Source organism: Excalfactoria chinensis, chromosome 1, assembly GCF_039878825.1.
Source record: "Excalfactoria chinensis isolate bCotChi1 chromosome 1, bCotChi1.hap2, whole genome shotgun sequence".
Lineage (NCBI taxonomy): Eukaryota > Metazoa > Chordata > Aves > Galliformes > Phasianidae > Excalfactoria > Excalfactoria chinensis.
This window is the reverse complement of record NC_092825.1, coordinates 6,777,918-6,803,805: the sequence shown is the minus strand read 5'-3', so window position 1 is coordinate 6,803,805 and position 25,888 is coordinate 6,777,918. Positions and strand designations below refer to the sequence as shown.

The following is a 25,888-nucleotide window of genomic DNA, read 5'->3' as shown; positions in this document are numbered from 1 at the left end:
TCTTAGAGCTGAAATTCTTTAATCTTCATGGTAATTAAAATTTACGGTGTGGTTAGTAAAACAAAAATGTTTGTGTTGTATGCTTTCTGGTTAAATGATGTCTTTTCATTTACCTGTTTCCTAGGTATACACCCGAGGAAATTGAAAGGCTTAAAGAGTAAGTCTTATTAACGAGGTCATATTGAATACCTTGGGTGGTTGTAATGGGTTGTTCTGTTGTATGAAATCACTGTAAGGTCAGGTGTAAAGCTGAGTTCTCCACATATCAGAAAGTTGTGGCTGCTAAATTAATCTGAAGAGAAATTAAATTGTGATTGTTTTTTAGTGTATATTCAGGACTTAAGTAACCTGCCGCAAAGTCTGAAACAAGCCTTCTGCTGAAACGAGTCATGTTTCAGATGTGCCATGAATACTCATGGCTCAGCATGTTAAGTGACCCTATATTGTGTGTGGCAGGAAAATAATAGTTACATTTTGAGTATGATTTTGCAATATTTTGCCTCATTTAAGTTGTAGCTCGCCTGGATTTTGATCAGATGCTACTTAGATTTCTCAAGCAGTCCTGTTCCACTTTAAAAAAATCAGGGAACCTTTGTAGAAGGGATATTGTGTGTTTGTCTAAACATTCATAATGTACTTACACAATAATTAAGCTTCATAACACACCTGAATGACAAATAGATAATAAGTTACAGATGCTTGTTTTAAAAGCAAGTATCCTGTGGCTCAGTTGTACCACTGAAAAGACATCCAGAGATGTGTAGAAAAATTGTCATTGATAGCAGAAAATATATTAAAGCTCTGTACAGTAATAACAGAGTGACTTCTCATTTTGTTTTTAAGTTTGAGAACTGCATGTTTTCCTACATTTGTAGAGAATTAATTTGATAATCTCAGAAGTGGATATAGTGCTAATAGGCGTGTTTCTCTTCAGACTGAGAATAAAGTACGGCAATGACTGGGCCACAATAGGAGCTGCGCTGGGGAGAAGTGCTTCTTCTGTGAAAGATCGATGTAGACTGATGAAGGATACCTGCAACACAGGTGAGGTAAATGCCAGTCAGTGACATATTCCAGTTAGAGTTGTCCCATCTCTGCCTTTGTCAATAACTGATTAAATACAAGGAAGAAATTACTCATTGTGAGGGTGGTGAGATAACAGAACAGGTTGCCCATGGAAATTGTAGATGCCCCATGTCTGGAAGAGTTCAGAGCCAGATTGGATGGGGCTTTGGCAACCTGATCCCAGTGGATGGCATCCCTGCTGGTGTCAGGAGGTTTGGTACTGAATTATCTTGATCCCTTCCAACCCAAAGCATTCTGTGATCCTGTTTTCAGATGTGTAGGACTGGGCTGAGTGGGTAAAGTGTGAAATCTGGAGATATTTTTAGAATGCATTTAGTATAAGTTTCTGCTGTTTATCATCTTAAAGATACTGGAGTGGATTAAAAATACTTTGCCTTTTGTTGAGTGTTTATAGACATACACTGTCTTCATGTCAATTAAGAGACATGAACACTTAAGGAGTAAAGTATTGTTTATTTTGTAATTTATACATTCAAATGGAAGAAAAACTTCATCAGACCCCATGTAGTTATTGTAAGCTAAAGTTTTCTGTGTTTTATTTACTTCAACTCATATATGTCGTGTAGCTTGGACCAGTTTGCTTTGGTGTTTTATAAGTTCTGTGTGGCTTCATTCATCCATAAGAAAAGAGGATAAAACTTTACAACAGCATGGCAAAAATGAATTATGAACCCTAACCCTATTAGTTAAGAATGGATTATACTGTAAATTGTTGGTAAATGAGAACAGTCTTACATTCTTTGCAAGTCCATACTTGCATCTGGAATACAGTGTTAAGTCATGAAGATAAATGTATTGGTTGACATCACAGATCAGAAGAGAGGTCATCTGCTGGTGGTTAAGTTGGAGGGCTTTTCTCTCTTTCAGGAAAGTGGACAGAAGAAGAAGAAAAGAGATTAGCAGAAGTAGTTCATGAGCTAACTAGCACAGAACCAGGTGACATTGTCACGCAAGGTGTATCATGGGCTGCTGTAGCAGAACGGGTCGGAACACGCTCTGAGAAACAGTGCCGCTCTAAATGGCTCAACTATCTCAACTGGAAACAAAGTGGGGGGACTGAGTGGACCAAGGAAGACGAAATAAATCTGATTTTAAGGTTTGTTATTTTAGTTGCTTTTAAAGGTTCAGAATATGTGATGCTAGCAGGATTCCACTGGGGTCCCTTTTGCTGGTCTCTTAGACTCTTAAAAACTTTAGAAGCTTCCAAAAGTCACTGCTGCATTTACAGTTCCCAGAGATTTATTATTGAACGTATTTTTTGTTTTTTGTTTTTTTAGTGAATTTTAGTGCTCGTGAAAGGTGTCAGATTGAAAACCCTGGAGACTGAAGTCTTCTTTATTCCACAGAACAGGTACAGCACAGGCAGCGACCGTGCAAGCTTCCCACACGTTGCCCCACCAATGCGCTTCAACCCTTAACTGGAGGGTAGTTCAGTCTCCCTGCCCGTTCAGTCCTTGGCCTCTCTGATGAGATGACCAACAAGGGTCAAGTGTGGTGGTGGTTTCTGTGATGTGGACATCTCGTCTACAAAGAACTAAACTGAGACTGCAAATTAATTTCATGTAGGCTGACAAACACTGACTGGATTTCAGCATTTTTGATGACTCCATTTGAACTGTCAACCTGGTAGTAAAAAGCTCAGTAACTTTGGAAATCTCTCTCCAGTCCTCCTCCCATTTCAAATGCCTTTAACTCAGGCTTTTTAGCCAGTGGATTTTTATGGGTTCATAGTCGGGGGTGGGAATTAAAATCCTGGGCATACAGGGGAATCTAAAAGTTATTTACAGAGCACTATTCACTGATATCCTGAATCCGTTTGACCTGATCTCAAAATGAGTAACCTGATTCTGTATATGCTGGCTGTGATTTATGCACAAGTGGTATCTTTTTAACTCTTAGTACAGTCATCCTTCAGGGCTTGTTTTGGTACCTTTTTCCCTTTTTTTATTCTTTTTTTTTTTTTTTTCTTTTTAAGCTATCAGTATTCGGTATCACTGCTTGATTTATGAGCACTCTTTCATGTGCTCCAGGTACAGATGAGCAGGAGGTACTTCAGAGATATTAACGGTATTCAGACAGATTCTGGTAGAATCTGTTGTGTGTAATGTCTGCCAGAACTGTGTGGAGACTGCTCCTTTCCTGGAGAGCCTGGTGGGATCCATTTATGAGGAGCCATTTAATATTGTAGCTAATTTCATCTATATCTACTTTGGCTAAGAAGCATTTGAGAGGAGGCAAAAAACAAACAGTTAAGGATGGATGAGTGTTATTTAGGAGAAAACAGAAGTAAACATAACATGAAATTAATTAAGTGAAAGTTTAGAGTGAATCTCAGGAAATATTTCCTGCCATGGAGATGTGTTTGAGGAATGATTTTCCAAAGAATAAAAGATACAAATGCCATTGTTTGTAATGCCTAACAATAATCTGAATAAATCCCTAATGTATATGTAATAAGGAGAATAATCCTGCATGACAAGGGGATGGTTTGGATCATCTAACAGGTCTAGTCCATTTTCTGTTGTTTATGATTTTGCTTGACCTCTGGCAGCGTGGAGCCTTGGAAGCATATGTTGATACATGAGCTCTGGCAGACTATTCACTAGCATGCCATTTTGCCTCTGTTACACGTGACAAGACCAGAGATGTGCAACACCCCCTCTGGTCCAGAAGGTAGTTTTTAATAGGTGAATCTTTTCTATACCCTGTCAGGATAGCAGAACTTGAAGTTTCTGATGAAAACGACATCAATTGGGATTTACTCGCAGAAGGATGGAGCAGTGTCCGCTCACCACAGTGGCTTCGGAGTAAATGGTGGACCATCAAAAGACAGATTGCAAACCACAAAGATGTTTCATTCCCTGGTAATGTACTAGTTGTGCACTTTTCTGAAGACATCAAAGAAATAAGGCTGGATGTTTTTTGTCTACTTAAAGCATTGCAGGCTGAAGAGCGCATTGCTCTTAGGCTAGAAGTTACCAGCCCATTGTATCTACCAGCTAAGCTGCACCCATGTCCAGTCCCTTCAGTGCTTCTGTTGAAACAAGCCAAATTGTTGTATACAACTAAATAGTAGATATTGCCAACTCCTTTCACTTTGTCTTAAGTGAGAGCACATAGATAAGCAGATCAGCTGGCAGGTCACAGTTGATGACTGTCTTTGGTATTTAGGGCAGCAGCCCCTTCAGTTTCAGGAGCATGTGGATTTGCAGCCTAGCGGTGTCACCCCAGATTAGGTCTGTTGCATTTACCACTTTAAAGGTAACCTGTGTGAGGTTAGATGTTGGCTCAGTATTGGCTGCAGCAGAAGGCAAATCAGTTACTAGCTGTACAGTGAGGAAGAGTGGAAGAATTGGGATTACAAAGCTCTCTAAGTCTGTCACTCATCACTTTCATTCTTGGCTGGAGAAACTAGAGCCAAAGTGGATCTCAGTTTCTGCGAACTTTTATTTAGTTCTTCATTTCTGTTGTGGGGAGAGGAAAAAGATCACAGAACCATCAAAATCAATCATATTGTAATGAAAGTTGTAATGGGAGGATATGGTTGAGAGGGTGTCCCTGTTATGCTTAATATGGTACAAAAAATAGGTTAGTAGGTAGTTGTTGTATCAAATAGTTGATAATACAAATACATGACTGAATCCACAAGATCTGTTCCTGTTTCTGAGATGGAAAATACTTATGCTGTCAAGAATGGGAGGTGTGTAGCAGCTCCCTGTATTGCATGCTAGAAAAAAAAGACCACAGCTTTCTCACTTTATTTATGTCAACTTCAGAAGGACCAGTGATAGTAAGAGAAAATAGGTGGGTGGTTTTATTGGAGTAATGGGCCACTTAGTATGCAGATTGTAGTGCAGCTACTGAGAGATTAAGTCTGACTGTTGGTTCCTATTTCCAGTGACAGGCTTGTCAACTACCTGAATAAATCCAGTCCAGCAAGACTGGAGGTCTTACTTCTTATAGCAACATTGCCCAACTAGTGGTGCATTTAATTATAACTTGGGAAGATACTGTGAAAGCTTTTGAAGAGGTCTAAAATACCACCAGCGTTTCCTTATTTTCCATGCGTGCTGAAATATCTGGGATCCCTGAGAAATTCAGGCCCATTCCAGTAGGTGACTATAAATGTGTTGCATCTATGCACTAACTTTCTAGTTTAAAATCTCTCTGATTTCTTTAGGTTCCAACATCAAAAGGATTTTGTTGTTTTGTGTTTTCTTTTTTCATCTTGGATAAATGTCCCATGCAGCATTTCAAATGCCCTTCTTCAACGTACCTGAGCATGAGTATTCTTTCTTTCAGTGCTGATAAAGGGTCTTAAACAACTGCATGAGAACCAAAAAAACAATCCAGGGCACCAGCTTTCAGAGAACAAGTCTGGAGGTGGATTACCAAACAGTAACTCTACTTCGGGTGTTCAGCACGTGCAGATTCGAGTGGCTCGCCTGGAGGAGAATGCAGGGAACACACCAGGCCCTGTGACAGCTTTGCAGATCCCAGTCCAGATTACACATGTCTGTAAGTAGCTGAAATGTATGACTTGCTGTCCTCTAATGGAACTACAGCTCCCTTATGTTAAGAAGGTGAAGGAGAAGTTAATTCTGCTCTGGTTGTGACATAATTTCAGATAAGGATTCCTGGGTTCTGTTCACCCATCTTTGTTAGGCAAATTTAGCTACAACAGTGACAATAGGAGCTAGGCATCTAGCTCCTCTCTGCGTGGACAGAAGAGTGTGCTGTATAACACATTAGTTGAAAAAGCCTCTTTTTGAAAAGGCCTTCTGAGAACATGCAGGAGCCTCTTAAGGAAAATGCAGTAGATATGTTTAATGTTCATGTTTCTTCTGGTAACTCTTGTCCATAATTTACAAGATCTTTTGTGGAAGACGTTACACCGTTGTGCTTATCTTCTGATAAGGGGCACTGAAGCAAGAAAGTATTCAGCAGTTTTTATAGCCCAGCTCCATTTTATGCAGTTATTTCTAGGCACAGGCAGCCTGGAAAGCATTAGTTGCTGATTCACACTCAGGAGTTCAGCCGATGATCTTCTCTAACCAATTTTTTTAATTTGGTGCTTCCCATCCTCTTAAGGAAGAGCTTTACTCATTAGCAAACGTTTATTACCAGCTCTACCCTGACAGTCATCCTTGTTGTTTGGTTTTGTAGCTAATCTTATTAGGTAACTCCAGTTAGACTCCAGTCCTGTGACTTCATATGCAGTTTGTCTTCTCCATTGGCTACCATTCTTCAGTTCTTACTGATTAAAATGTTAGGTAGTTGGGCTAAGAACTGATTCTTCAGAGAATGAGTAGGAAGGCATTTGGTAAATAATTTTCTGTTTACAATTTCGTTTAGATTAATCTGTCTTAATCTACTTAAGTGCCACCTTCATTTTATTTAGTTTATTTCTTAGAAAGCCGTGCAGTACCACGCTTAGAACTTTTTAGCTGTAGTAACACATCAATCTCATAAGTTCCACCCATCTTGGTCAAAGCTACTGGTTTTTGATCAGCCAGCTGGTATTCTGTAACCCTTAAATCCTGTCAGAGTTCTATAGTGGTTATTTTGTGATGTCACTCGCTTCTCTGCTTAACAAGCCTCCTCCCCGTGCTAATCTGCTTTCTGGAAGAGTTTTGCTTGTGTAATCAAAGTGAATTTTTCATCATGTCTTTTCTGTCTGTTTCTCAGTGCCTTGAGAGCTAAACCTATTAGACAACTGCAGCTGCATATGATAGGAGACTCAGTGTTTCAAAAGGGTAATTACTATAAGCTTTCTGGACATAACTGGCTAGGTAACAGACAGACCCCACCTTACAGCTAACTGGTGCTGGATGCCAGGAAATCTGCAACAGGAAACCTTGAACACGCCACTGCAGTAATAAAAGTTTCAAAGTCAGAGCTCCTATCTTCTTAGCAACCAAAATTAGTCTACTTTGAAAGCACAGACTCTGGGATGCTTAAGTTTTCAGTGCTTGTAGCATTGCTGTTGTCATATCTTTTGCCCTTTAAGTATGGAATTACTGTATAATCTCAGACAAGTATTTATTTGTCTCCAGCTTCCTGGAACTTCTGAGTTTTTTGAGAGTAAAGTTCTTAATTCTGGTTCTGAGCAGAGGTTTTGATACCTTTTAAAACCTGAAGTACTACTTGTTTAGACGTGGTGATCCTTAAATGTCTGACGTGTAAATTATATGTACTGTTAGCATGAATGGAATTACATAAATACTTGTGATCATAAATAATAGAATCATAAGAGTGATAAGAGTCTGATAAGAATAAGAATGATAAAAGTGATAAGAATACTTAGAGCTTTTCTACACTTCAACCAGAACACACAAAATACCTTGGGGAGTGCCTGATGTGTCGTCATTGGCTGACATACTGTGGAGGGCAGAAAAAGTTAAAACCAAAATTAAAAATAAAGTAGTAATATAAAAGTAAACATCACAGTATTACGTCTGTCAGTGGTTTAAAAAAACAACAACAATATTCAATTCAAAAGATATCATTACACCGGAATTCCTTACAAATTTCATACGTATCTTAAGTAATTAGGTGACCTAGAGGGTGGTGACGCACTGGAACAGGTTGCCCAAGGAGGCTGTCGATGCCCCATCACTGGAGGCACTGAAAGCCAGGCTGGATGTGGCTCTGGGCAGCCTGGTCTGGTGATTGCTGACCCTGCACATAGCAGGAAGTTGAAAATGGATGATCACTGTGGTCCTTTTCAACACAGGCCATTCTGTGATTCTATTATGTCAGGTTTACTGTGTTTGCTTTTATCACTGTGCATACTTTCTTTGACTCCTGTAGAGCCTTCTGTACGTGATATTGTGTCTTAAGTACCAATTAGAGAGCCTTGTCATTAGGATTGCAGTCACTTTTCTTTTTCATACTACTGGACTTAACAATTTTCTGCTGTGTAGCAATTACAGTGTGTAATGCTCTCTGCGGGACTGAAACATTTTGTTTTACATACTTACCCTTTCTTCTCTTCTTCCTTTTGCAGCCTCAACAGAATCCCCTGCTGCTACAGTTGACTCTGAGACGATAACACTGAACAGTGGAACACTACAGACCTTTGAGATTCTTCCAGTGAGTAAGAGAGAACTGGTGTTTATGTGGATTTTTTTCTCTTCAGCACAGCTATTTCTGAGACTGGAACTGGGTGTTTTCAGAAAAAGAAGGCTCAAATGGGAAGAGGAATCTAACAGATATAAAACTTGTAAAAGTTGTAAGCAAAGTATATTTCCAGAGCTTTAATTTGTTAGGTCTACAGAGTACAATGTGAATTGCAGTTGTATGCTTTAAATCTGTCTTGATGCCTTAATACTATGAAGTTTTTCGCAGTGCTTTTATTGAAATCTGACATAGCAGCAGAAGCTCTCAGCAAGTAGAGATTCTCTTAGTTCCACTGTGCTGTTATAGCACTTTTTGTCTCATTTCAGTGTTGAGAGTAAGTTGAATGTAATCACTTCCTAACTGCTGTTATTCCTCATAATACAGTCCTACATGGCTTAATATTTGTCTCTGTAGCCTAAAGCTGTAGATGAGGTTGTTTTTACTTCTTGAGTGCAGTATAGCAATTGGTGCAGCAGGGATTGGGTTTTGGTTTAGTTTTGAGTTGTTTGTTGTTTCTAGTTCATGTAAATAAGCATGCTCTGGGTGCTGAGTGTGGCCCAGGAAGGCAGTGTGTTTGGGTATTAAACTTGTGTTATGTCTTGTAGTCTTTCCATCTCCAGCCTACAGGAACACCAGGTACATATTTGCTACAGACGAGCTCAAGCCAAGGCCTTCCTTTAACACTGACAACCAGTCCTACCATGACTCTAACAGCTGCTGCTGCTCCAGCCTCCCCAGAACAGATCATAGTACATGCCTTATCTGTACGTATTCTGAACGGTGAAATGTTCCTTGAAAATGTGGCTTAGATTGTTCTTACTGTGACTGAACGTGATGTCTCCATCTAGTGGTTTGTCCCAGCAAAACTACAGTCTCCTGATGTTTCATTTATTCTAACAAGCGAATACTCGTGCTCACAAAACTTATAGTGGGAGTCCTGGTCTTTATTAGAGGGAGGGAAAGAGAAGGAGACTGAAGAATTGAATAACAAATACGATGTAAAAGTCAGGAAAAGAAAATAGCTCTAATCTTTAAAATATCTGGGGCAATCCTCACCTGAATGGTTACTTTTATTTCCTACTATGGATGTACTTTATACAGTTAGCACAGGGTCAGCACGTGATCTGGGTTGACGTGCTACATATGTAGACCTCTAAATTACGCTGAATAATGGCTTCTTTTCTGTTTGCTGAAAGATGTGAAGATACCTGAGGGGTTTTTATTTGTCCTTATTTTTGTTTGTTTTTTTTCTCAAATATCCTTACAGCCAGAGCACTTGTTGAATACAAGTGACAATGTCACAGTGCAGTGTCACACACCAAGTGTCATCATCCGCACCGTTGCTGCCGAAGATATCTCCTCCTCTGTCACTCAGGCAGAACTTACTGTTGACTCAGACATTCAGGCAGCTGGCCTGACAGATCCTCCTGATACCCTGGAAACAAACAGCTTCCCAGATGATATCCATCAGTCCAAGCTGAGTGATGAAGAACATTCAGCGTACAATGAAGATGATGCCTCGAAATTCAGCAGCAGAAATAGCAGTGAACTGATGGATGGAGTTATGGTAAGAACTGAAGAGGAGATTTCAGATGCCAGCCTGAAGCAGGAAGAGGATTCGCACTCTGATTTACCCAGCACATACGTCACTGAGGTAATCAAGTGGATAATACCTGATTTTTTTTTCCATGCTTCTATATTGGGAATGATTTCCTTGCATCTTTGACCTTTATGCTGGTCTGTTCATATCATCTTGACAGTGATTTAATGCATATTATAATTCTGAGAGCTTTTTTTTTGGATCCTCTATCATTAATATGTTATGAATGTGAAAGTGGTGTGATTTAATTTGGAACTAGGGCTTAAATTTGACTTTGTCTTGGGCACTGAATACCTCCCTAGCTGTGGAGTTGCTTCACCACTCAGGGTACTTTGGAGTGGTGATTGTAGAAAGTAATGATGCTAGTGGCTTGGAACAGCTGTCTTCATCACCACTTGATGCTGTTTAAACCAGGCTGTGAATTGTTTGTTGCATGTATTTTATGGGTAGGTAGACTGCTGAGCAAAGGAGGCGAGAGAGAGTATTCAACTTCTGTTCTGGGAATGTAATAGTGTATTTCTATGTGCACCACTTAACCTGGGTTTCTATGTTTGAGGACTTTCTTTAAGTATCTGTTAGGTGGGAATGAGAAGCATTTAAACTATCTAGGTCTGTTGCTTCCATTTCATTCAGATCAGATCCTTCTGATGCAGAAACAAATGTATCCAAATGATTTCAGACATTTGGAGTGTTTATATAGAATTCTTCCTCTTTCATTTACTGAAACTATCACAGAGAATAAGGGAAGGAAAGTGGGAATATGGAAAAGAAGACAGTGCTATTTAGTGGGTGGAAAATATGTCTTTCTTTAGAAGCTGGATTATGTTGGACAGTGGCAAGCAATGAGTTAGATTCAAATACTGCCTCCTTTTCTCCAAAACAGAAAGCTACAGTTGCTGTAATTCTGCTTTATATCCATCTTGAAAAGTCCATTGTTGATATAGTTGATCTTTGTTAGGCTTTGTCTTTGCAGAACTGAATAGGCCTTGCATATCCCTTATGCTGTCAGTAAGAGGAGGATCTTTGTGTTTCTCAGCAATCTGCTGCTACATCCAAAGATGGGGATTATTCATCTGTGTTCTTCTTTCTTGTCTCATATAGAAACAGTCGTCATAAAATTTGTTCTTCCTTATAATTCTTAATTTCTTTATCCTTCTAATTAGATTCAAGTTTGTGTGTGCTTAAATTCCAGGAAACAGAGCCTGCCTGTGGGTTTAAACGTTACTCTACAAAGGCAGGTCTAAATTACGCTTACTTTAAGCCAGTGTTGTTCTTCTGCACTTGCAAGCATTGTGTTGTTGCTGTAAGTATGGGCAGTGGGAAGTACCCAGTCGTGCTGCAGAGATTTGTTATTTCTGACTGGGAAAGGTGCCCATTTGTCTCAATGGCATTTTCAGGTTTTTTTCCACACCTCCTTTTCTCAGTTTTAAGCTTTGCCACGTTCTGCTTTTCGTGGGTGGGTTTTCAGCTGTGTTCTCTGCAGAAACTGGCTTTTGCAGGTCAGGCACACTGTGTCTTGCATGAATGGGTGCACATCTGGAGTGAGCTGAAATCACTGAGCTGCAGCACAGGTAGTCAACTCCTCTTCAGCAGCACCACAGAAAGAGAGTTCAGAGGATGCTGCCTGTGCAGAAACATTGCAGAAACCACATAGGGAAACAGGTTTCCTGTAACTAACTGGAACCTGAAGATTTTCTTGAGTAGGAGGAGCTGTTACCTCTCACAGACATTTCTTGGACCCTCTGAAAATGGGGATAAATCCCTGTATTTTCACCCTGCCAGCTACATTTGCTATTGTTCCGCATCAGTAATTCCTGAAGGTTGAATGAACCTTACACATGCTGCATGCACAAACTGGAATTCAGATACCTGGTTATTAAGTCTTCCCACTGCACATGCAGAACCAGGAGTCCACCGGAGTGTGCTGTGACACCAAGTAAGCCAAGTGTGTTATTCCCTATCAGTGCTAGTACTACAAGAACCAGGAAAGAGGCAGCAACAGAAGCTGTGGGGTTAGAAGAAAGGAGGGATATTGGCAGCTTGCACCTGGAAGGAATGAGTGTGTTGCCAGTTATTTTTTGTTATAATGTGGTTCAATCAAAAAAGATCTGGGCCACCCTTCTGTCAGCAACTTAAAGTACAAGGCACAGCATTTAAAACTGGTCTTCTGAGCTGTGTGTCCATTAGTTAAAACTTGTTACAGAAGCAGGAGTTATGAGACTTAAGGACTTATGAGCTTAAGCTCAGGTAAACCCACCACATTTGTGGAGTTGGTAGGTGCTATAAAGGTATTGCTTCATTCTCTCAGAACTAGGGAGCAAGTAGAGGAAAGGATTAATTATTCCTGTTAATAGTCAGAATTTGTTCCTTACATGGGAACATTTTATCACTATTGTGCAGTCTCTCATTCCATCTCCCCCATGTCCTTGATACCGTTCACAGGGTAGAATTCCTCTTATCTCATTTCAAATACCTATCCTAGGATGAAATGTACCCTACGAATGCTGAAGTAAGTAGCTCAGATGTTGACATTTCAACTTACAGAGATAACGTTCATTTGGGGAATCTGTTACTTCTTCTGGAGTATGGCAGGCCAGAAAGTGTGTTGTTCTGTTTGTGCTATCAAGAATAACACCCACATATCCTTTCCGTCTGCGTTTTACAGGACCTGGGTTCTCCAACAATAGAAGAACAAGTTGATCAGCCTACAATAGACGATGAGACTGTGCTCATTGTTCCTTCTTCCCATGGTTTTATCCAGACATCAGATGATATAGACAGCGAATCAGTGTTGCCACTGACAACTCTAACAGGTATGACAGTCCCTTTGTAGGGTTCACTACATCAGAGTAGTGCTTTTAACTTCCCTTAAACAATGCTTCATAGATCCTTGCTTTCTCTAGAGTTGTTTTCCTTATCATTGCTATGAAACTTTAACCAAGGTGATTAGCTCGCTTACATCAGTGGGATTGGAAGAAAGTCTCACTTAACCTCATGGGAAAAGCAATAGAACAGCAGGTTCTTCATGACTTTCTGAGCTGTTCCCATTGTCCTTGAGCCTTGAATTAGTACACATAGGCTAATGAGTAACTCTGTTTAGTGCACGTTTCTTCATGCCTGCTGATAGAATGAAATTGGTTTCTCATTTAAGACAACACTGGAGACATCAGAAATGCAATTTGCCACTTGTTACCTCTTATGGTGAGAGGCTGGGCTCTTCAGGATGTTTGCACAGCACTCACCTGGAAGGACTTTCATATCTTGTGCCACACTTCCCAGTGCCAGGAGTCATCTCATACTTGGAAACAGCACAGGAATATTCTCCCAGTGCCACACCTACCAAATAATCCTTTCTGGAGGGAGGATCTCATTGCACAGCCACCTGAGGGTCAGCCTTAGGCCTGGTGCATTAATACCTGGGGTGTCTGAACCCGAGTCGCACTGGTTGCATCTTTATTAGTCATGGCTTCCCTTGGGACTAGAAATTAAGAACTAGTTTCATTTTGAGTTAACATTGCCTAAAATGGTTTCAAAGCTCAGACTGCGTTTTCTGTCTCACATGTATTTAACATTTGTTCTAATGGAACTGTGAATGATGAACGAGTTCTCTTTTACTGCGTCTCTTGACAGATCCTATCCTACAGCATCATGGAGATGGGTCACACATTATTGGCTCATCACTGGGCAGTCCTGACTCAGAGGATTCGAAAGATGTTGAAGATCTGGTGAGCTGTCACTGAGAGAAGCAGTAATCATGTCCATTTTGTATTGACCTTGTTTGCATTGTGAAATTAGTTACAACCCTGTGCCACGTTTCCAAAGAAGGCAGTCAGTCCATGTCTTTAAAAAGAAACTTAACAGTTTGAAATGACGACGGTGCACTTTTTCTGCTCGGGCCATTTACCTCATTTGTGAAGGGTTACAGAGCAGCCAATAGAAGCCTGATGTACTACAATCCAACCAGGGTGTGTTTTCCAGTGTTTCCCTGTTGGCAGTGCTCACTGCTAGGAGCCACGTGGTCAATTCTGATCTGAATTGTGCTGAGCTGCACATCTCAGAAACTGGACAGAAGGCAGCGATTGTGGACCGTGGCCTCTTAGTGCCACAGCAAGAAACAGTTTGCACGTTTCATGAAGAATGGGTGATGATTTCTGCACTTATTGACTCTCACAATACGTGGAACAAGACTGTTACATTTCAGGAAGAAAATGCGTTCCATCAAAGACTTCAGGGAGCATGGGCAGCATCGTAAGGAAATGGTCTGTATTCCCATCTCATCTGGTTTATTAGTATGTCTGCAACATAGGACTTGAGGCAGATGCTTATGGGATTTGTCGGGTCTGCTTGTTCCCAAGTAGTCCGTTGCTGGCAACGGATAGAACTCAGAAAGATCATTTGTGGAAAATCTTTTTTGTTTTCCTTCCTTCATCACTACGTGAAGCTGAATAAAAGGGAAGGCCTATGAGAAAGGGAAGCTACAACACCCACCAGCCTCTCCCTGAACCGTTATGAAAGGTTGAGTATGCTGGAACATTTGGTCTCGCTGTTTACATGACGCTACCAGCCACCTCTAGAGGTGATTTATGCAGCAAGGGAGTCGATGGCAGGTTGGTGTGGAAGTGGCAAAGTCTTGGAGAAATAGCTCTGTGAGAACTTAGGCACAGAGCCCTGAGGCAAAGGAAGCCAATTAATTCCTGTATTCAAGGATTGCAACAGGCCGTAGGCTGAGCAACAGCCTGTTAGCTGGGGACTGAGAGTAAGAGCTATAGAAACTAAAGACTCATGTATAAGTTATTTTATTTATTTCTGTAATTAGCTCTTCATAATCAAGAGTTGGTCTTTTTCAGTCCGTGGTTTTGTTAATGTGAAAAATAAGTTGTAGTTTCAAATGGTTGCCTAGGGAACAGAAGTAACTGTATATTCAGTTTCAACAAAATAAAGAGTATTTGTCTTATGCAACCGTAAGATGCCATTTATTTATACTGCTAAAGAGCCTCGCAATGCTGCAGTTTATTCGTACAGTAATAAAAAAATGCTCTTTTTTTTTTCCAAAATGAAAAAGCTTGTGCCATTCAGAAACGTCGGTACAACAGGAATGTTCATTAGGTGCAACTGTAGCTCTTCAAAAGAAAGCAGAATGTCACATCTTATGGCAATAATTCTCCCCAACAAGAGGGACATTACATATACATTTACATGAAAATCATGTACTGATTTGTCCTTGCACGATCCACTTCTTTCAGGCTAACTGTACTCATTTATGTCTCAGGTAGAGCCGAGAGCTGAGCTGAAAGCAGTCTGGTAACAGCAGCGTCATCGCTGGGTATTCCCAATGCCTCTCATTTACCCACTTCATGGAAGTACAGGTTGGCACATATACATAACATGACGATAGAGAATAATACATAGTAAATTAGGTTCCTGAATTTAGGTTCCAGGTCTCCCTGTCGATACCAGTAGATCTAGAAGAAAGAGTGAGTTCATGTTAGTTAAGGTTTCAGATATTTCTTCCTAGGAAACTTGCAGTAGAAACCGAACTGGCATCTTCTGCAGTTGGGTTGCTTTTGGTTTTTGTTTGTTTTTTCTTGAACAACCCAGCTTTGCCCAACTAGAGGAAGCTAAATATTGAGTCCAGCACATTTTCTTAATAGTTAAGATACAGCATTTCTGTTCTGTGGGTGCCCCATCCCTGCAGGCATTGAAGGTCAGGCTGGATGTGGCTCTGGGCAGCCTGGTCTGCAGGTTGCTGACCCTGCACACAGCAGGGGGTTGGAACTGGATGATCATTGCGGTCCTTTTCAACCCAGGCCATTCCATGATACTATGAAGACGTGAGTCGCCTTTCACTTTTCTTGAAGAGATTTTGTTTTCACAGAATCATCATATGAGTTGGAAGGGACACTTAAAGGTCATCTGGCTTAACCCCCCTGCAGTGAACAGGGACACCTCCAGTTAGATCAGGTGCTCAGAGCCCCAGCCAGCCTCACCCTGAATATCTCCTGGGATGAGTCCTCCACCACCTCTGTGGCTACCTTTGTTTAGTGCTTCAGTGCCCTTCATGTGAAAAACCTTTTCCTTACATCCAGTCCTTTCCCTTACATGCAGCCTCTTCTTGCTTGAGGAGTGTTTATCTGTTTGGTTTTTAGGCTCTCCCACCTGTCTACAGTCGAGTCAGCAAAAACAAATGGAAGGTTTGGCCAAACACAATTTGCCTTGGGGTGACAACCAGCCACGGACACAAGCACTTCAATGTCCTTCCCTTCTTTTCCCTGCAGTGATATTACAGAAACTCTTGTGAGTGACATGGGGATTTTCCTGCTGTATGACTCACAGGGAGGGTCCTCCCGAAACTAGCAGCTGTTTTCATGGCCATACAAATACATAGCCATACAAATACAAGGCCATACAAATACACGGCCATACAAATACACGGCCATACAAATACATGGCCATACAAACACACGGCCATACAAATACACGGCCATACAAATACACGGCCATACAAATACACGGCCATACAAATACATGGCCATACAAATACACGGCCATACAAATACACGGCCATACAAATACACGGCCATACAAACACATGGCCATACAAATACACGGCCATACAAACACACGGCCATACAAATACACGGCCATACAAATACACGGCCATACAAATACACGGCCATACAAATACACGGCCATACAAATACACGGCCATACAAATACACGGCCATACAAATACATGGCCATACAAATACTCCTCCCTTTGCGGGAGGAGGAATTGGGCAGTGTGAAAGTGAACTGGAAACACATCTGGGTTGTGCAGTGTGACCTAAAGCTGACGCTGGAAGGGGTGCAATTAGCAAGGCCTCCTGTGAGGGCAGTGAGATCCCAGCAGTCTCTCAGGAGTGTCAGAAAGTAAAAGGCACCACGTAAATAAGCTTTTATTTAGTGACACCTGAAAGCACGCCCAGCAGACGAGGTACTTACAAGTATGCCGGCAGAAATGCAACACAAGAAGATGCAGATAGCAAAAAATATATTCACAGGTTTTGGACGTAGTTGTGGGAAGACAAAAGCACTGATCAGAGTGACCTGTAAGGAGGAAAACACAGATGAGTTAAGCCCTCCATGTCTTGGCATGGCATGGGCATAAGCTCACGTCCTCATCAGCTGGGGTTGCTTCAGTACAATCAGCCCTATAATGTTACACTGGCAGAAGTTCAGGAAGCTGTGTGATAATCAGGCCATAGGCACCTATGGCACATTTTCACTTGAAAACTCAAAGACGGGTTTTCTGGGGGCATAACCAGCACTGGCAGAAGGGAAGCATCAGGTTTTCACCTCAGTGCTTACAGGAGACACGCAGCACGGGACATGGGGTACTTACTACAAACAGCAGGGACGTCAGGCTGCCAACAACTAGATTGATGATCCTGTCCTAAAGAGGAGAGAGGAGAATTACACGCACGCCAAAATGCACGTAAACCAGACACAGAGCACTGAACCAGTGAGCATTCCTGTTATCAAAACAGCCTCAGTGCCTGAGAGCGGCAGCACTGAAGTGTTTGAGTTGGAAGGGACCCTTAAAGGCCATCTAGTCAGGGACATCTAGTTAGATCGGGTTGCTCTGAGCCCCATCCAGCCTGACCTTGAGTGTCTCATGTTAGAAAGGGGGAGCAGAACCTGCATTCAGGCACCAGCAGCAGAACACGTTTCCACATGGCACCGGTCCCTGTGGGTCAGGGTTTCCCATGAGTGCTGAAATTTTCCAAGCAGGCCGCTGGCAGAAGAAGGTATTTCAGGTTACAGAGATTAGAGGCACTGATCCTGAAATCCCGGACTTGGCAGAGCAGAGACGGGCTGTGTTCCCTGCGGCCACTTCAGCTCCGGGGCAGCTTAGCAGAGCAAAAAGGTTAAAAATACACAAGCAGAGGCCGAGACGGCTAAAGGGGATTGGGGCTGATTGGAGCCTTTCACCTCCAGGCCATGTCCCAGAGCACAGACTGGGGCAGTGATGGGCGGTGTCCAACCAGCACCATGTGCTGCACCGGGGAGACTCTGCATCACTTTATTATTAGACCTGCACATCCAAGCCGTGAGCGTGTGGGCTGCTGGGAGCTAAGCAGGAAGATGGCTTGTGCCAGCACAGCCTGCAGCTGGGGACTCGTTTATGATGGGGATGTCCCATCCATGGAGGTGCTCAAGGCCAGTGTGGATGAGGCCCTGTGCAGCCTGAGCTGGTGGGGGGCATCCAGCCCATGGCAGGGGTTGAAGCTGGGTAGGGTTTAACGTCCCTCCAAGCCAAGCTATTCTGACTGTGTAACCTGCAGGCATGATGGAAGAGCCGTGTTCACACCCCGCATCACCAGCTCCAGATGGCCGGCAGAACTCCCAGCGTGATTCCAGCCCACTGCAGCCACAGAGGACGCCTCAGCCTACAGCCAGGTGACACGGCATGGGACAGCAGACAGGATGGCCCCGTACACCAGAGGAACCAAGCTCAGCTCCTCCAGCCACACGCCTGCAACAAGGCCTGGGGACAGAACCCCCGCTGTGCCCCCACCATCTCCACATCATCACCCTGTGCTGCACGGCCTCCTTGCTGCCTTCTGCTCCCACCCGCAGCAATCAGTGCCCACTCAGCTGTACTGAAACGTTCCCACCGCAACGCAACATGAGCAGCTTCCACTTTTAACTTCGTCCTCCAGAAATCCCACACCTGTGATGCTTTGCCTATTGTCACATAGCATCTCCTGCCTTCGTTTTGCACCGAGTCCTACCCAGCACTGCAGCCATAGTAACGGCAGCAGAGTCTCCATCTCCCCGTACTGATACCATCCATACAGCTGCACCTCGGGGCTGCCCCTCACATCCCAAAGCCCCGTGTCTGAGTGTTGGCCAAACGCTCCTTGGACTCTGAGCTCAGGCTGCCCTGGGCATGGTTCCATGGTTCCATGGTTCCATGGTTCCATGGTTCCATGGTTCCATGCCTACCACCCTCTGGTGCAGACCCTTCCCTGACACCCCCTGCCCCTGCCCTGACAGCTCCATGCCGTTCCCTCAGGTCCCATCACTGCCACCATCCCACGGCCAAGGCCGCCTCTTTGCCTTGTCCCATTCCCCATCCAAGCACCCATCACACACCCCAAAATCCCTACCAGCCCCATTCATGCCTTGGTGCTCCTCCAGACCTTCTCCTGTCTTAAGGCACAGTCAGCTCTCACTCGGAGCACTCCCAGCTCTGGACCCCTCCGGCATTTGTTCCTAAGCAACCCTGGGAATTCCCAAGGCACCATTCAGCTCCAGCACAGAGCTCCTTTGTCCGGCGCTGCCACGGATACGTGGACCTCTGCCTGTCCCATGCTGCAGGTTTCCAAAAGCCAAAGTGCTTTGGGCAGAGCAGATGGGCAGGGGGAGATGTGCAGGGTGCTGGATCCACAACGCAGCACATGAATTCAACGCCTGGAGGTTTGTATTGACTGCTCCCCTCTGCACAAAGAGCAGCAACGGGAGAGAGATGGGAAGTCTGGGCCCAAAGGCTTGCCTGGGGACAGCGAGTTCTGACCCATCCCCGGAGATGCTCAAGGCCAGGTTGGATGGGGCAGCCAGCCCACAGCACGGCTTGGAGCTGGGTGGGCTCTGAGGCCCCTTCAAACCCCAGCTGTTCTTTGGCTCTATGGTTCTATGGTGAATTTGAGGTTTGCCTGTCTTGCCCTTCCCAACCAGTCCTACTGCTCTGCGTCCCGGTGCTGCCGGGCTGTACCCACCATTAATAACCCAAACCCCCAGGTCCTTATAGACACCAACCGCCACGAACCCCTGCAGTTTATGCTCTGATGTCTGGGTGGTGCTGAACAGGGACGGTGGAAGTGGTTTTCTTCCTTTTGCGGGCAGCTTCGCAGTCGTTTCTTTGCTTTCTGTTGCTGTCCCGGGGGTGCCGGGGGGGGAGGGGGGGAGATACTCCTCCGTACCTGGGGCTGTTTGTCATTATTGGGTACTTCACCGTTTCATTTTCATTTCTGTTTTGTGGGGTTGTTTTACGGGGGGTTTCCCTATTCGGGGCTCTTTTCCCCCCTTCCACCAGCACATTAAAGCCCATCCGCTCGCCCCCCCTCCCCCCTTCCCTCCGCCGCAGCCCTTACCCTGGCCGAGGTCTCCCCGAACAGCGGGCGGTTGTCCGGCCCTCCCGTGCCGTAACTCCGGGCGGCGAAGCCCTCCATGGCGGGGGGGCGCTGGGGCAGCCCGGGGGGGGCGCGCCCTCATACTGCGCTCCGGACCGCGCAACGCTCCGCACCGCTCCGCTCCGCACCGCTCCTCTACGCCGCCTGCGGCGCCGCCCCCGCTGCCGGCCCGGCCCCGCGCTGCGCGCACACACATACACGGCTTATACACACACACACACACACACACACACACGGGGCTGCAGCTGCACTCAGGTGCCGAACGGTCTGAGGGGGGACGGGGAGGAAGGGGGAGGGGGGGACTATTCTGTTCTATTCTATTCCATTCCATTCCATTCCAATTCTGTTCCTCCATCCCACCACATCTCATCCCATCCCACCCCATCCCATTTCATTCCATCCCATCCTGTCCCACCTCATTCCATCATTTTCCTTTCAGCTCGTGTTGCAGAAGGAACCAGCCCAGCTCAGCAGCACAATGTAGTTGAATATCACCATACTGACCCTATCTCATCCCACCCCACCCCATCCCATCCCATCTCTTCCCATCTCATCCCATCCCACCCCATCCTGCCCCATCTATCCCATCCCATCTCATCCCATCCCATCCCATCCCATCCCATCCCACCCCACCCCACCCCATCCCACCCCATCCCATCCCACCCCACCCCATCCCACCCCACCCCATCCCACCCCATCCCATCCCATCCCACCCCACCCCACCCCATCCCATCCCATCCCATCCCATCCCATCCCATCCCATCCCATCCCATCCCATCCCATCCCATCCCACCCCACCCCACCCCATCCCATCCCATCCCATCCCATCCCATCCCATCCCATCCCATCCCATCCCATCCATCTCATCCCATCCCATCCTCTCCCATCCCACCATTTTCCTTTCTGAATGCTTTCAGTCACGTTGCCAAAGGAACCTGCCCATCTTGGCGGCACGATGCAGGTGAATGTCACTGCACTGACCCTGAGCTATTTAAGATCTTGCTACTGAAGCTGATACCGTGAGTTCAGCAGATTAAAATGTTTATTATTGATGCTTTAAAACCATCTGATGAGCTCAAAAATGAGCTTTTGGGGTCTTCCTTTTCCCCTGTGCAGGTACATGAAGTTTTTCTTACTCTTTGCCTCAGTTTGTCTCACAAGATACGTTTCCTAGTGGCAATCACGGCAGCATTTCTCCAAGTGCATTTTAGGATGAAAACAACAGCAGATGAGCAATAAACACACACACACACACACCCTCCCCCACAAATGCTGTGCATTCATTTGCTCAAGGCCCCAGTTTGGATGAGCCCAATCATCCCAAATCCCCCTTTGAGCCAGTGGTCACCACTCATGGGAGCATCCCAGCTCCTTAGTTGGGGAACCGGGCACTTATATTGCAGACTATCTCAGCAATTGGAGGCAGAGGAGAATGCTTGGCCCTCAGTCTCGGGGCACACAATGTGTACTCAGGGCCCAAGCACTCTTCATCCCCACTCAGCCTCTCCCCTCTCGCGGTCACCGCGTTTGAAGACCAAAGCACCGCAGCTTCAGAGATGAAAGAGAAGTTCAATCAAACCATGGAGGGTTCTCTGAGCTGCCTTTGTCCCGAGATGAAGTGCTGGGTGGATGTCAGAAAACCTCGACCAGCCCTCGGGTGTTTGCTCCCACACTCGCTGGTTGGTGAAGGAGAGTCTTGTGAAGGGCTCTTCACGTCACCTTGATCTGCTCAGAAAATACATCCCACAGGTCAAGCAAGTGCTCTTGACATGTGGAAATGTTATGGTCAGTTTCATTGGTATTTCAGTTCTGCTTTGTATGCCTGAGCTCTGCCCAGCTCAGTTCCAAGGTGCCAGGGAAGCACCACAGTGCTGTTGTGGCTGCCCCTGTGTTGTGTGCTGCGTTTAGTCGTGGAGTTATGGCTGAAAATGGGCACAACTTTCTCTGACACCCAATTGAATCCTAATAATTAAGAACAGATGCAAAATCCAGCCACAACCTGATGGAAGCACCAACCCTCACTCAACGTGCATAGCATCTGTGATGCCGATGGAGGGGCTGAAGACGCCAACCAGTTGCATTTGAGATCACTCTACAGTGGTTGGGTTTCATTAGACCAGCACAACCATTTAGAACCATGGAATCGTTTGAGTTGAAGGGGCCCTTTAGAGGTCATCTGCTCCAACTCCCCTGCAATGTACAGGGACACCTACAGCTCCATTGGGTGCTCAGAGCCCCATCCAGCCTGTCCTTGAGTGCCTCCAGGGATGGGGCATCCACCACCTCTCTGGGTAACTTGTTCCAGTCCTTCACTGCCCTTACTATAAAAACTCTTAGATCTAATTCTGCTCTCTTTCAGTTTGAAACCATTTCCTTTTGTCTCATCCCAACAGACCCTGCTAAAGAGTCTGTCCCCTTCTTCCTCATAGCCCCCCTGTAGATACCTGGCGTTTCAATGTTGGTTTCACTTGTATGGGTCAGTTCAAAGCAACCTGGGCCTCTATGGGCTGCTGCACGTGGCCCCGTGCACGAGTTGCACACACAGCTGGATCCCTCCGGAGGCTGGAGATGAGTTATTCTTTATAGCAGGAGTCTGCAGGGAAGGAGGACATATGACCAGGCAGGGGCTGTCTCACATGAGAAGACTGGAAAGCTCAGCTTGGCTGCTGAATGGACAAGAAGAGATTTTGTGGTTTTATTCGACACATGAGAAGGAGTAAATGCTAAGGAACAAGCTAAATGTTTAAGCTAATGGGTTTTGCTGGCACGAAAGCAAATGGCAGTGAATGATATTCAGACTGGGAGGTTTCAGGCTGTCAAAGGAAGGAAGCTCAGGACAACCCTTCAGATGGAGCTGTGGGAGCAGGAAACAAAACTGCTTAAAGGGTGAAGTTTGGTTGGCTTATGAGAAATATAATAAGGTGAGAAAAGGGAATCAGGTGTCCTTTCCAGCAGTGTCTGCTTTCCACAAGTCACAGGTTGGATGCAATTTCCCTTCCCTCGCTCCTGTTTAGGATACATCACATCTCTCACCTATCAGGTGTGATAGGTGGCACAGCTGCACAGAGAAGCTGTGGGTGCCCCATCCCTGGAGGTGCTCAAGGCCAGGCTGGATGGGCCCTGGGCAGCCTGAGCTGGTGGGGGGCAACCAGCCCATGGCAGGGGGTTGGAGCTGTGTGGGCTTTAAGTTCCATTCCAAGCCATTCTTTGACTCTATCACAGCTGGCTGTGTTGAAGTGCCCACGCTGTTCCAAGGTTTACTCACTGCACTTGAGCTCTCCTTTCTCACAAACAGCTCTGGCATTGCTCCCAACGCATGGATTGAGCCCATACATCGCAGAGAGCTTTGGATTCTCTTCAGAACATCAGCACCACAAATATAGTATATAGTATAAATAATCTCTCCTTTAATATTCAGCAGAAGGGCTGGCAGCATCACTGGTGTCCCCTCTTGTTTCTCTTGGCTTATAGCAACTTTCCCTGAGTATCTTCCTAACTGTAATTGGTCATCTTCCTTTAATCGAGGATTCATGCCTTGTTTCAAGGTGAATGGAAAGATCCAGTGGCACCGAGACCCAAAGTGAACTCAGCGCTGCTAAGATGACACACACCGGCATCAGGCGCTGGGGGCTGATGTGAGGAGCTCCTTCCTGCTGTGGTCACCAGCTGGGACGTGGGAAGGGCATTCATCCATCGGCAGGAGAAAAAAACAGTAACAAAAATCACTCCCTTTTTATCCTATGCGATAAAGGAAGGGGCTACGGGAGCCAGGATGCAGTCAGCAGAGGGAGACGTGGGCTCACAGATCCAGCGCACAGCTCCATCCCAAGGCATCCCTCGCTGGCTTTGCCATCTGCTTCTTCCCATGGTGAGATCTCAGGTCACTGCAATTGACAGCAGATCAACAGAAATCACTTTGCTGGTTATTGTTTTTGTTGTTGTTGTTGTTGTTTCAAATTTTTTGGAAAAAAATATCTCCAAACAGAGAAATACTTCATTAAGTATAAATATACACAATGAAATTGTCCCTCTTCCACACGTGATATTCGTACAAGCAATGCAGCAGCATTCAGCTCTTCTCTTCATTCTGCTGGCAGGCTTTGAGCAGACGCATGGCTGCGGGCCATCCCTGTGAAGAGCAGGGGAAAATGCTCCAGCCCACACCAGCTGCTTCCACAGGTAACAGCCATAGGATGAGAGCGAATGGCCTCAGGTTGTGCCAGGGGTGGTTCAGGTTGGATAGGAGGAAATATTTCTTCTCAGGAAGGGCGGTGAGGCATTGGCACGGGCTGCCAAGGGAAGGGGGGGGAGGTTCGTGCTCTGCTTTGTGCTCTGCTTTGTGCTCTGTCCCCTGCCAACCCAGCAGCCCAGGCAGGGCACTGTGCCTCTGGGGGAGGTGTTTGGGTGTTCCTGCCAAGGCTGCTGACAAACATCTGCAGCAAGGAGCTGGGACCGCCCCCAACCAGCCAGAATGGAGCTACTGCCAGCAGGGGAGGGAGGTTTCTGTGGGTACCAGATCATAGAATCGTAGTCACAGAACTGGGAGGGAGTTTAAAGCAGATCCTGTTCCAATCCCCTGCTGTGGGTTGGTTGCTCCCCACTGGATCAGGCTGTCCAAGGGGGCCCTGACCTTCCAGGGATGGGGCATCCACACCTCTCTGGGCAGTCGGTGCCAGGGTCTCACCAAAGCTCTGTGCATCTTGTGTCTGACTCCCCAGTTCAGGGGGTGTTTGGACAAACATTCTCAGATGTAGGGTTTGAATGTTGGTTGGTCCTGTGTGGAGCTGGGAATTGGACTCAGTGACCTTTGTCATGTCCCTTCCAACTCGGCACGTTCTAGGATTCCATGGTTCTTTGAGTTCACAAAACGACCTACGATCTGGCAGCACCTGACACTAAAAGCTGAAGGATATGGAAGAGTTCAGTGGAACCGGGGAAATATGAGAGAACCTGCAAAGAAAATACAGCAATTCCATTCAAACTGTCCCCAGACAGGCTTCATGTTTTTCCAACAGTGTGAGGCACAGACACACCGACAGCTGCTGAGTTAAAGTTCTCCTTAACAAAGTTTGAAGCTATTCCCAACAACTTGAAAGAAGGAAATGATGTCTAAAAAATTGAAAGGTTGAGGCTCAAAAGCCTTCAGAACTGGAACTGTCCACTCAGGAACTGTAAGTGAACGGTGAAATGCTTACGCTGATACTTGGTGTGGTGGTTGAGCCGCTGTGACTGTAAGGCAATCAGCTGTAGAATCACTTTCAGACAATACAGCTGCGTAATGAATTCAAGTAAAGGCTGAAAATCAGCCTAAAATACAAAAATACAGCTTTATTTCCTCGGTGTGAGCAGATGAATTCCGAGGGGTTGCACCCTCATCATTTCATCTGTAACTGTCAAACGCAAAGCTCAAAAAGTAGGTGTGGGAAAAGTTTGTTTTAGCACCTCTTCAGAGCTTCACCAAACACAGAGAGCATCCATCTTTGTCTGCTGGGAAGCCACAGAGTGAATTAGAATGAGCCTGAGTACCTCGGATGTTGGGCAGCTGGCTGGGCTTGCTGACAGGCAGCCTTGTACCTGGGTGTTATGCAGGCTGCTCCTTGTGTCCTCCTCAGCAAGCAGAGCTGAATACCAAACCCATTTCAGGAGGAATAACTCAAGCAAGCAGCGTTACACCAGATTAATGTTATCTTGTGATCACAGACAAAGCTGAATTCAGGCAAGAGCCCCATACCTGTTTCTCTTTTAGCAGAAAAGGAATCACTTTGGCTTCGCAGCTGGGGCCTTAAATTTGGCACAGATTGTATTGCAATATGAATGCAAGCTGGATGCCAAGGGACAAGTCCTGCTGAAACTGTCACCTTCAATACAAGACCTGTTCTTCTGGTAATGGAGTGAGCGAGCTTTC

The 25,888-nt window shown here is 45.2% G+C and overlaps 2 protein-coding genes across 2 annotated transcripts in view; one reads left to right on the top strand and one right to left on the bottom strand.

Annotated features, from left to right (window-relative positions):
* Nucleotides 1-14,765, top strand: part of DMTF1 (cyclin D binding myb like transcription factor 1) — a 33,562-nt gene extending 18,797 nt beyond the window's left edge. Inside the window, exons 8-17 of the mRNA XM_072347536.1 lie at nucleotides 125-157; nucleotides 935-1,044; nucleotides 1,954-2,182; nucleotides 3,799-3,950; nucleotides 5,389-5,604; nucleotides 8,096-8,181; nucleotides 8,814-8,972; nucleotides 9,476-9,862; nucleotides 12,474-12,621; nucleotides 13,439-14,765. Coding sequence (XP_072203637.1) covers nucleotides 125-157; nucleotides 935-1,044; nucleotides 1,954-2,182; nucleotides 3,799-3,950; nucleotides 5,389-5,604; nucleotides 8,096-8,181; nucleotides 8,814-8,972; nucleotides 9,476-9,862; nucleotides 12,474-12,621; nucleotides 13,439-13,548 — 1,630 coding nt within the window. The 3' untranslated portion in view covers nucleotides 13,549-14,765. The remainder of the gene's footprint in view (nucleotides 1-124; nucleotides 158-934; nucleotides 1,045-1,953; nucleotides 2,183-3,798; nucleotides 3,951-5,388; nucleotides 5,605-8,095; nucleotides 8,182-8,813; nucleotides 8,973-9,475; nucleotides 9,863-12,473; nucleotides 12,622-13,438) is intronic.
* Nucleotides 14,756-20,157, bottom strand: TMEM243 (transmembrane protein 243). The gene is made up of 4 exons (XM_072347549.1): nucleotides 19,945-20,157; nucleotides 17,190-17,240; nucleotides 16,790-16,894; nucleotides 14,756-15,270 (listed from the first exon to the last, which is right to left on the bottom strand). Exons 1-4 carry the CDS (start codon nucleotides 20,020-20,022, stop codon nucleotides 15,148-15,150), a joined length of 357 nt encoding a protein of 118 aa, XP_072203650.1. The 5' UTR covers nucleotides 20,023-20,157; the 3' UTR covers nucleotides 14,756-15,147.
* Nucleotides 20,158-25,888: the final 5,731 nt, after the last annotated feature.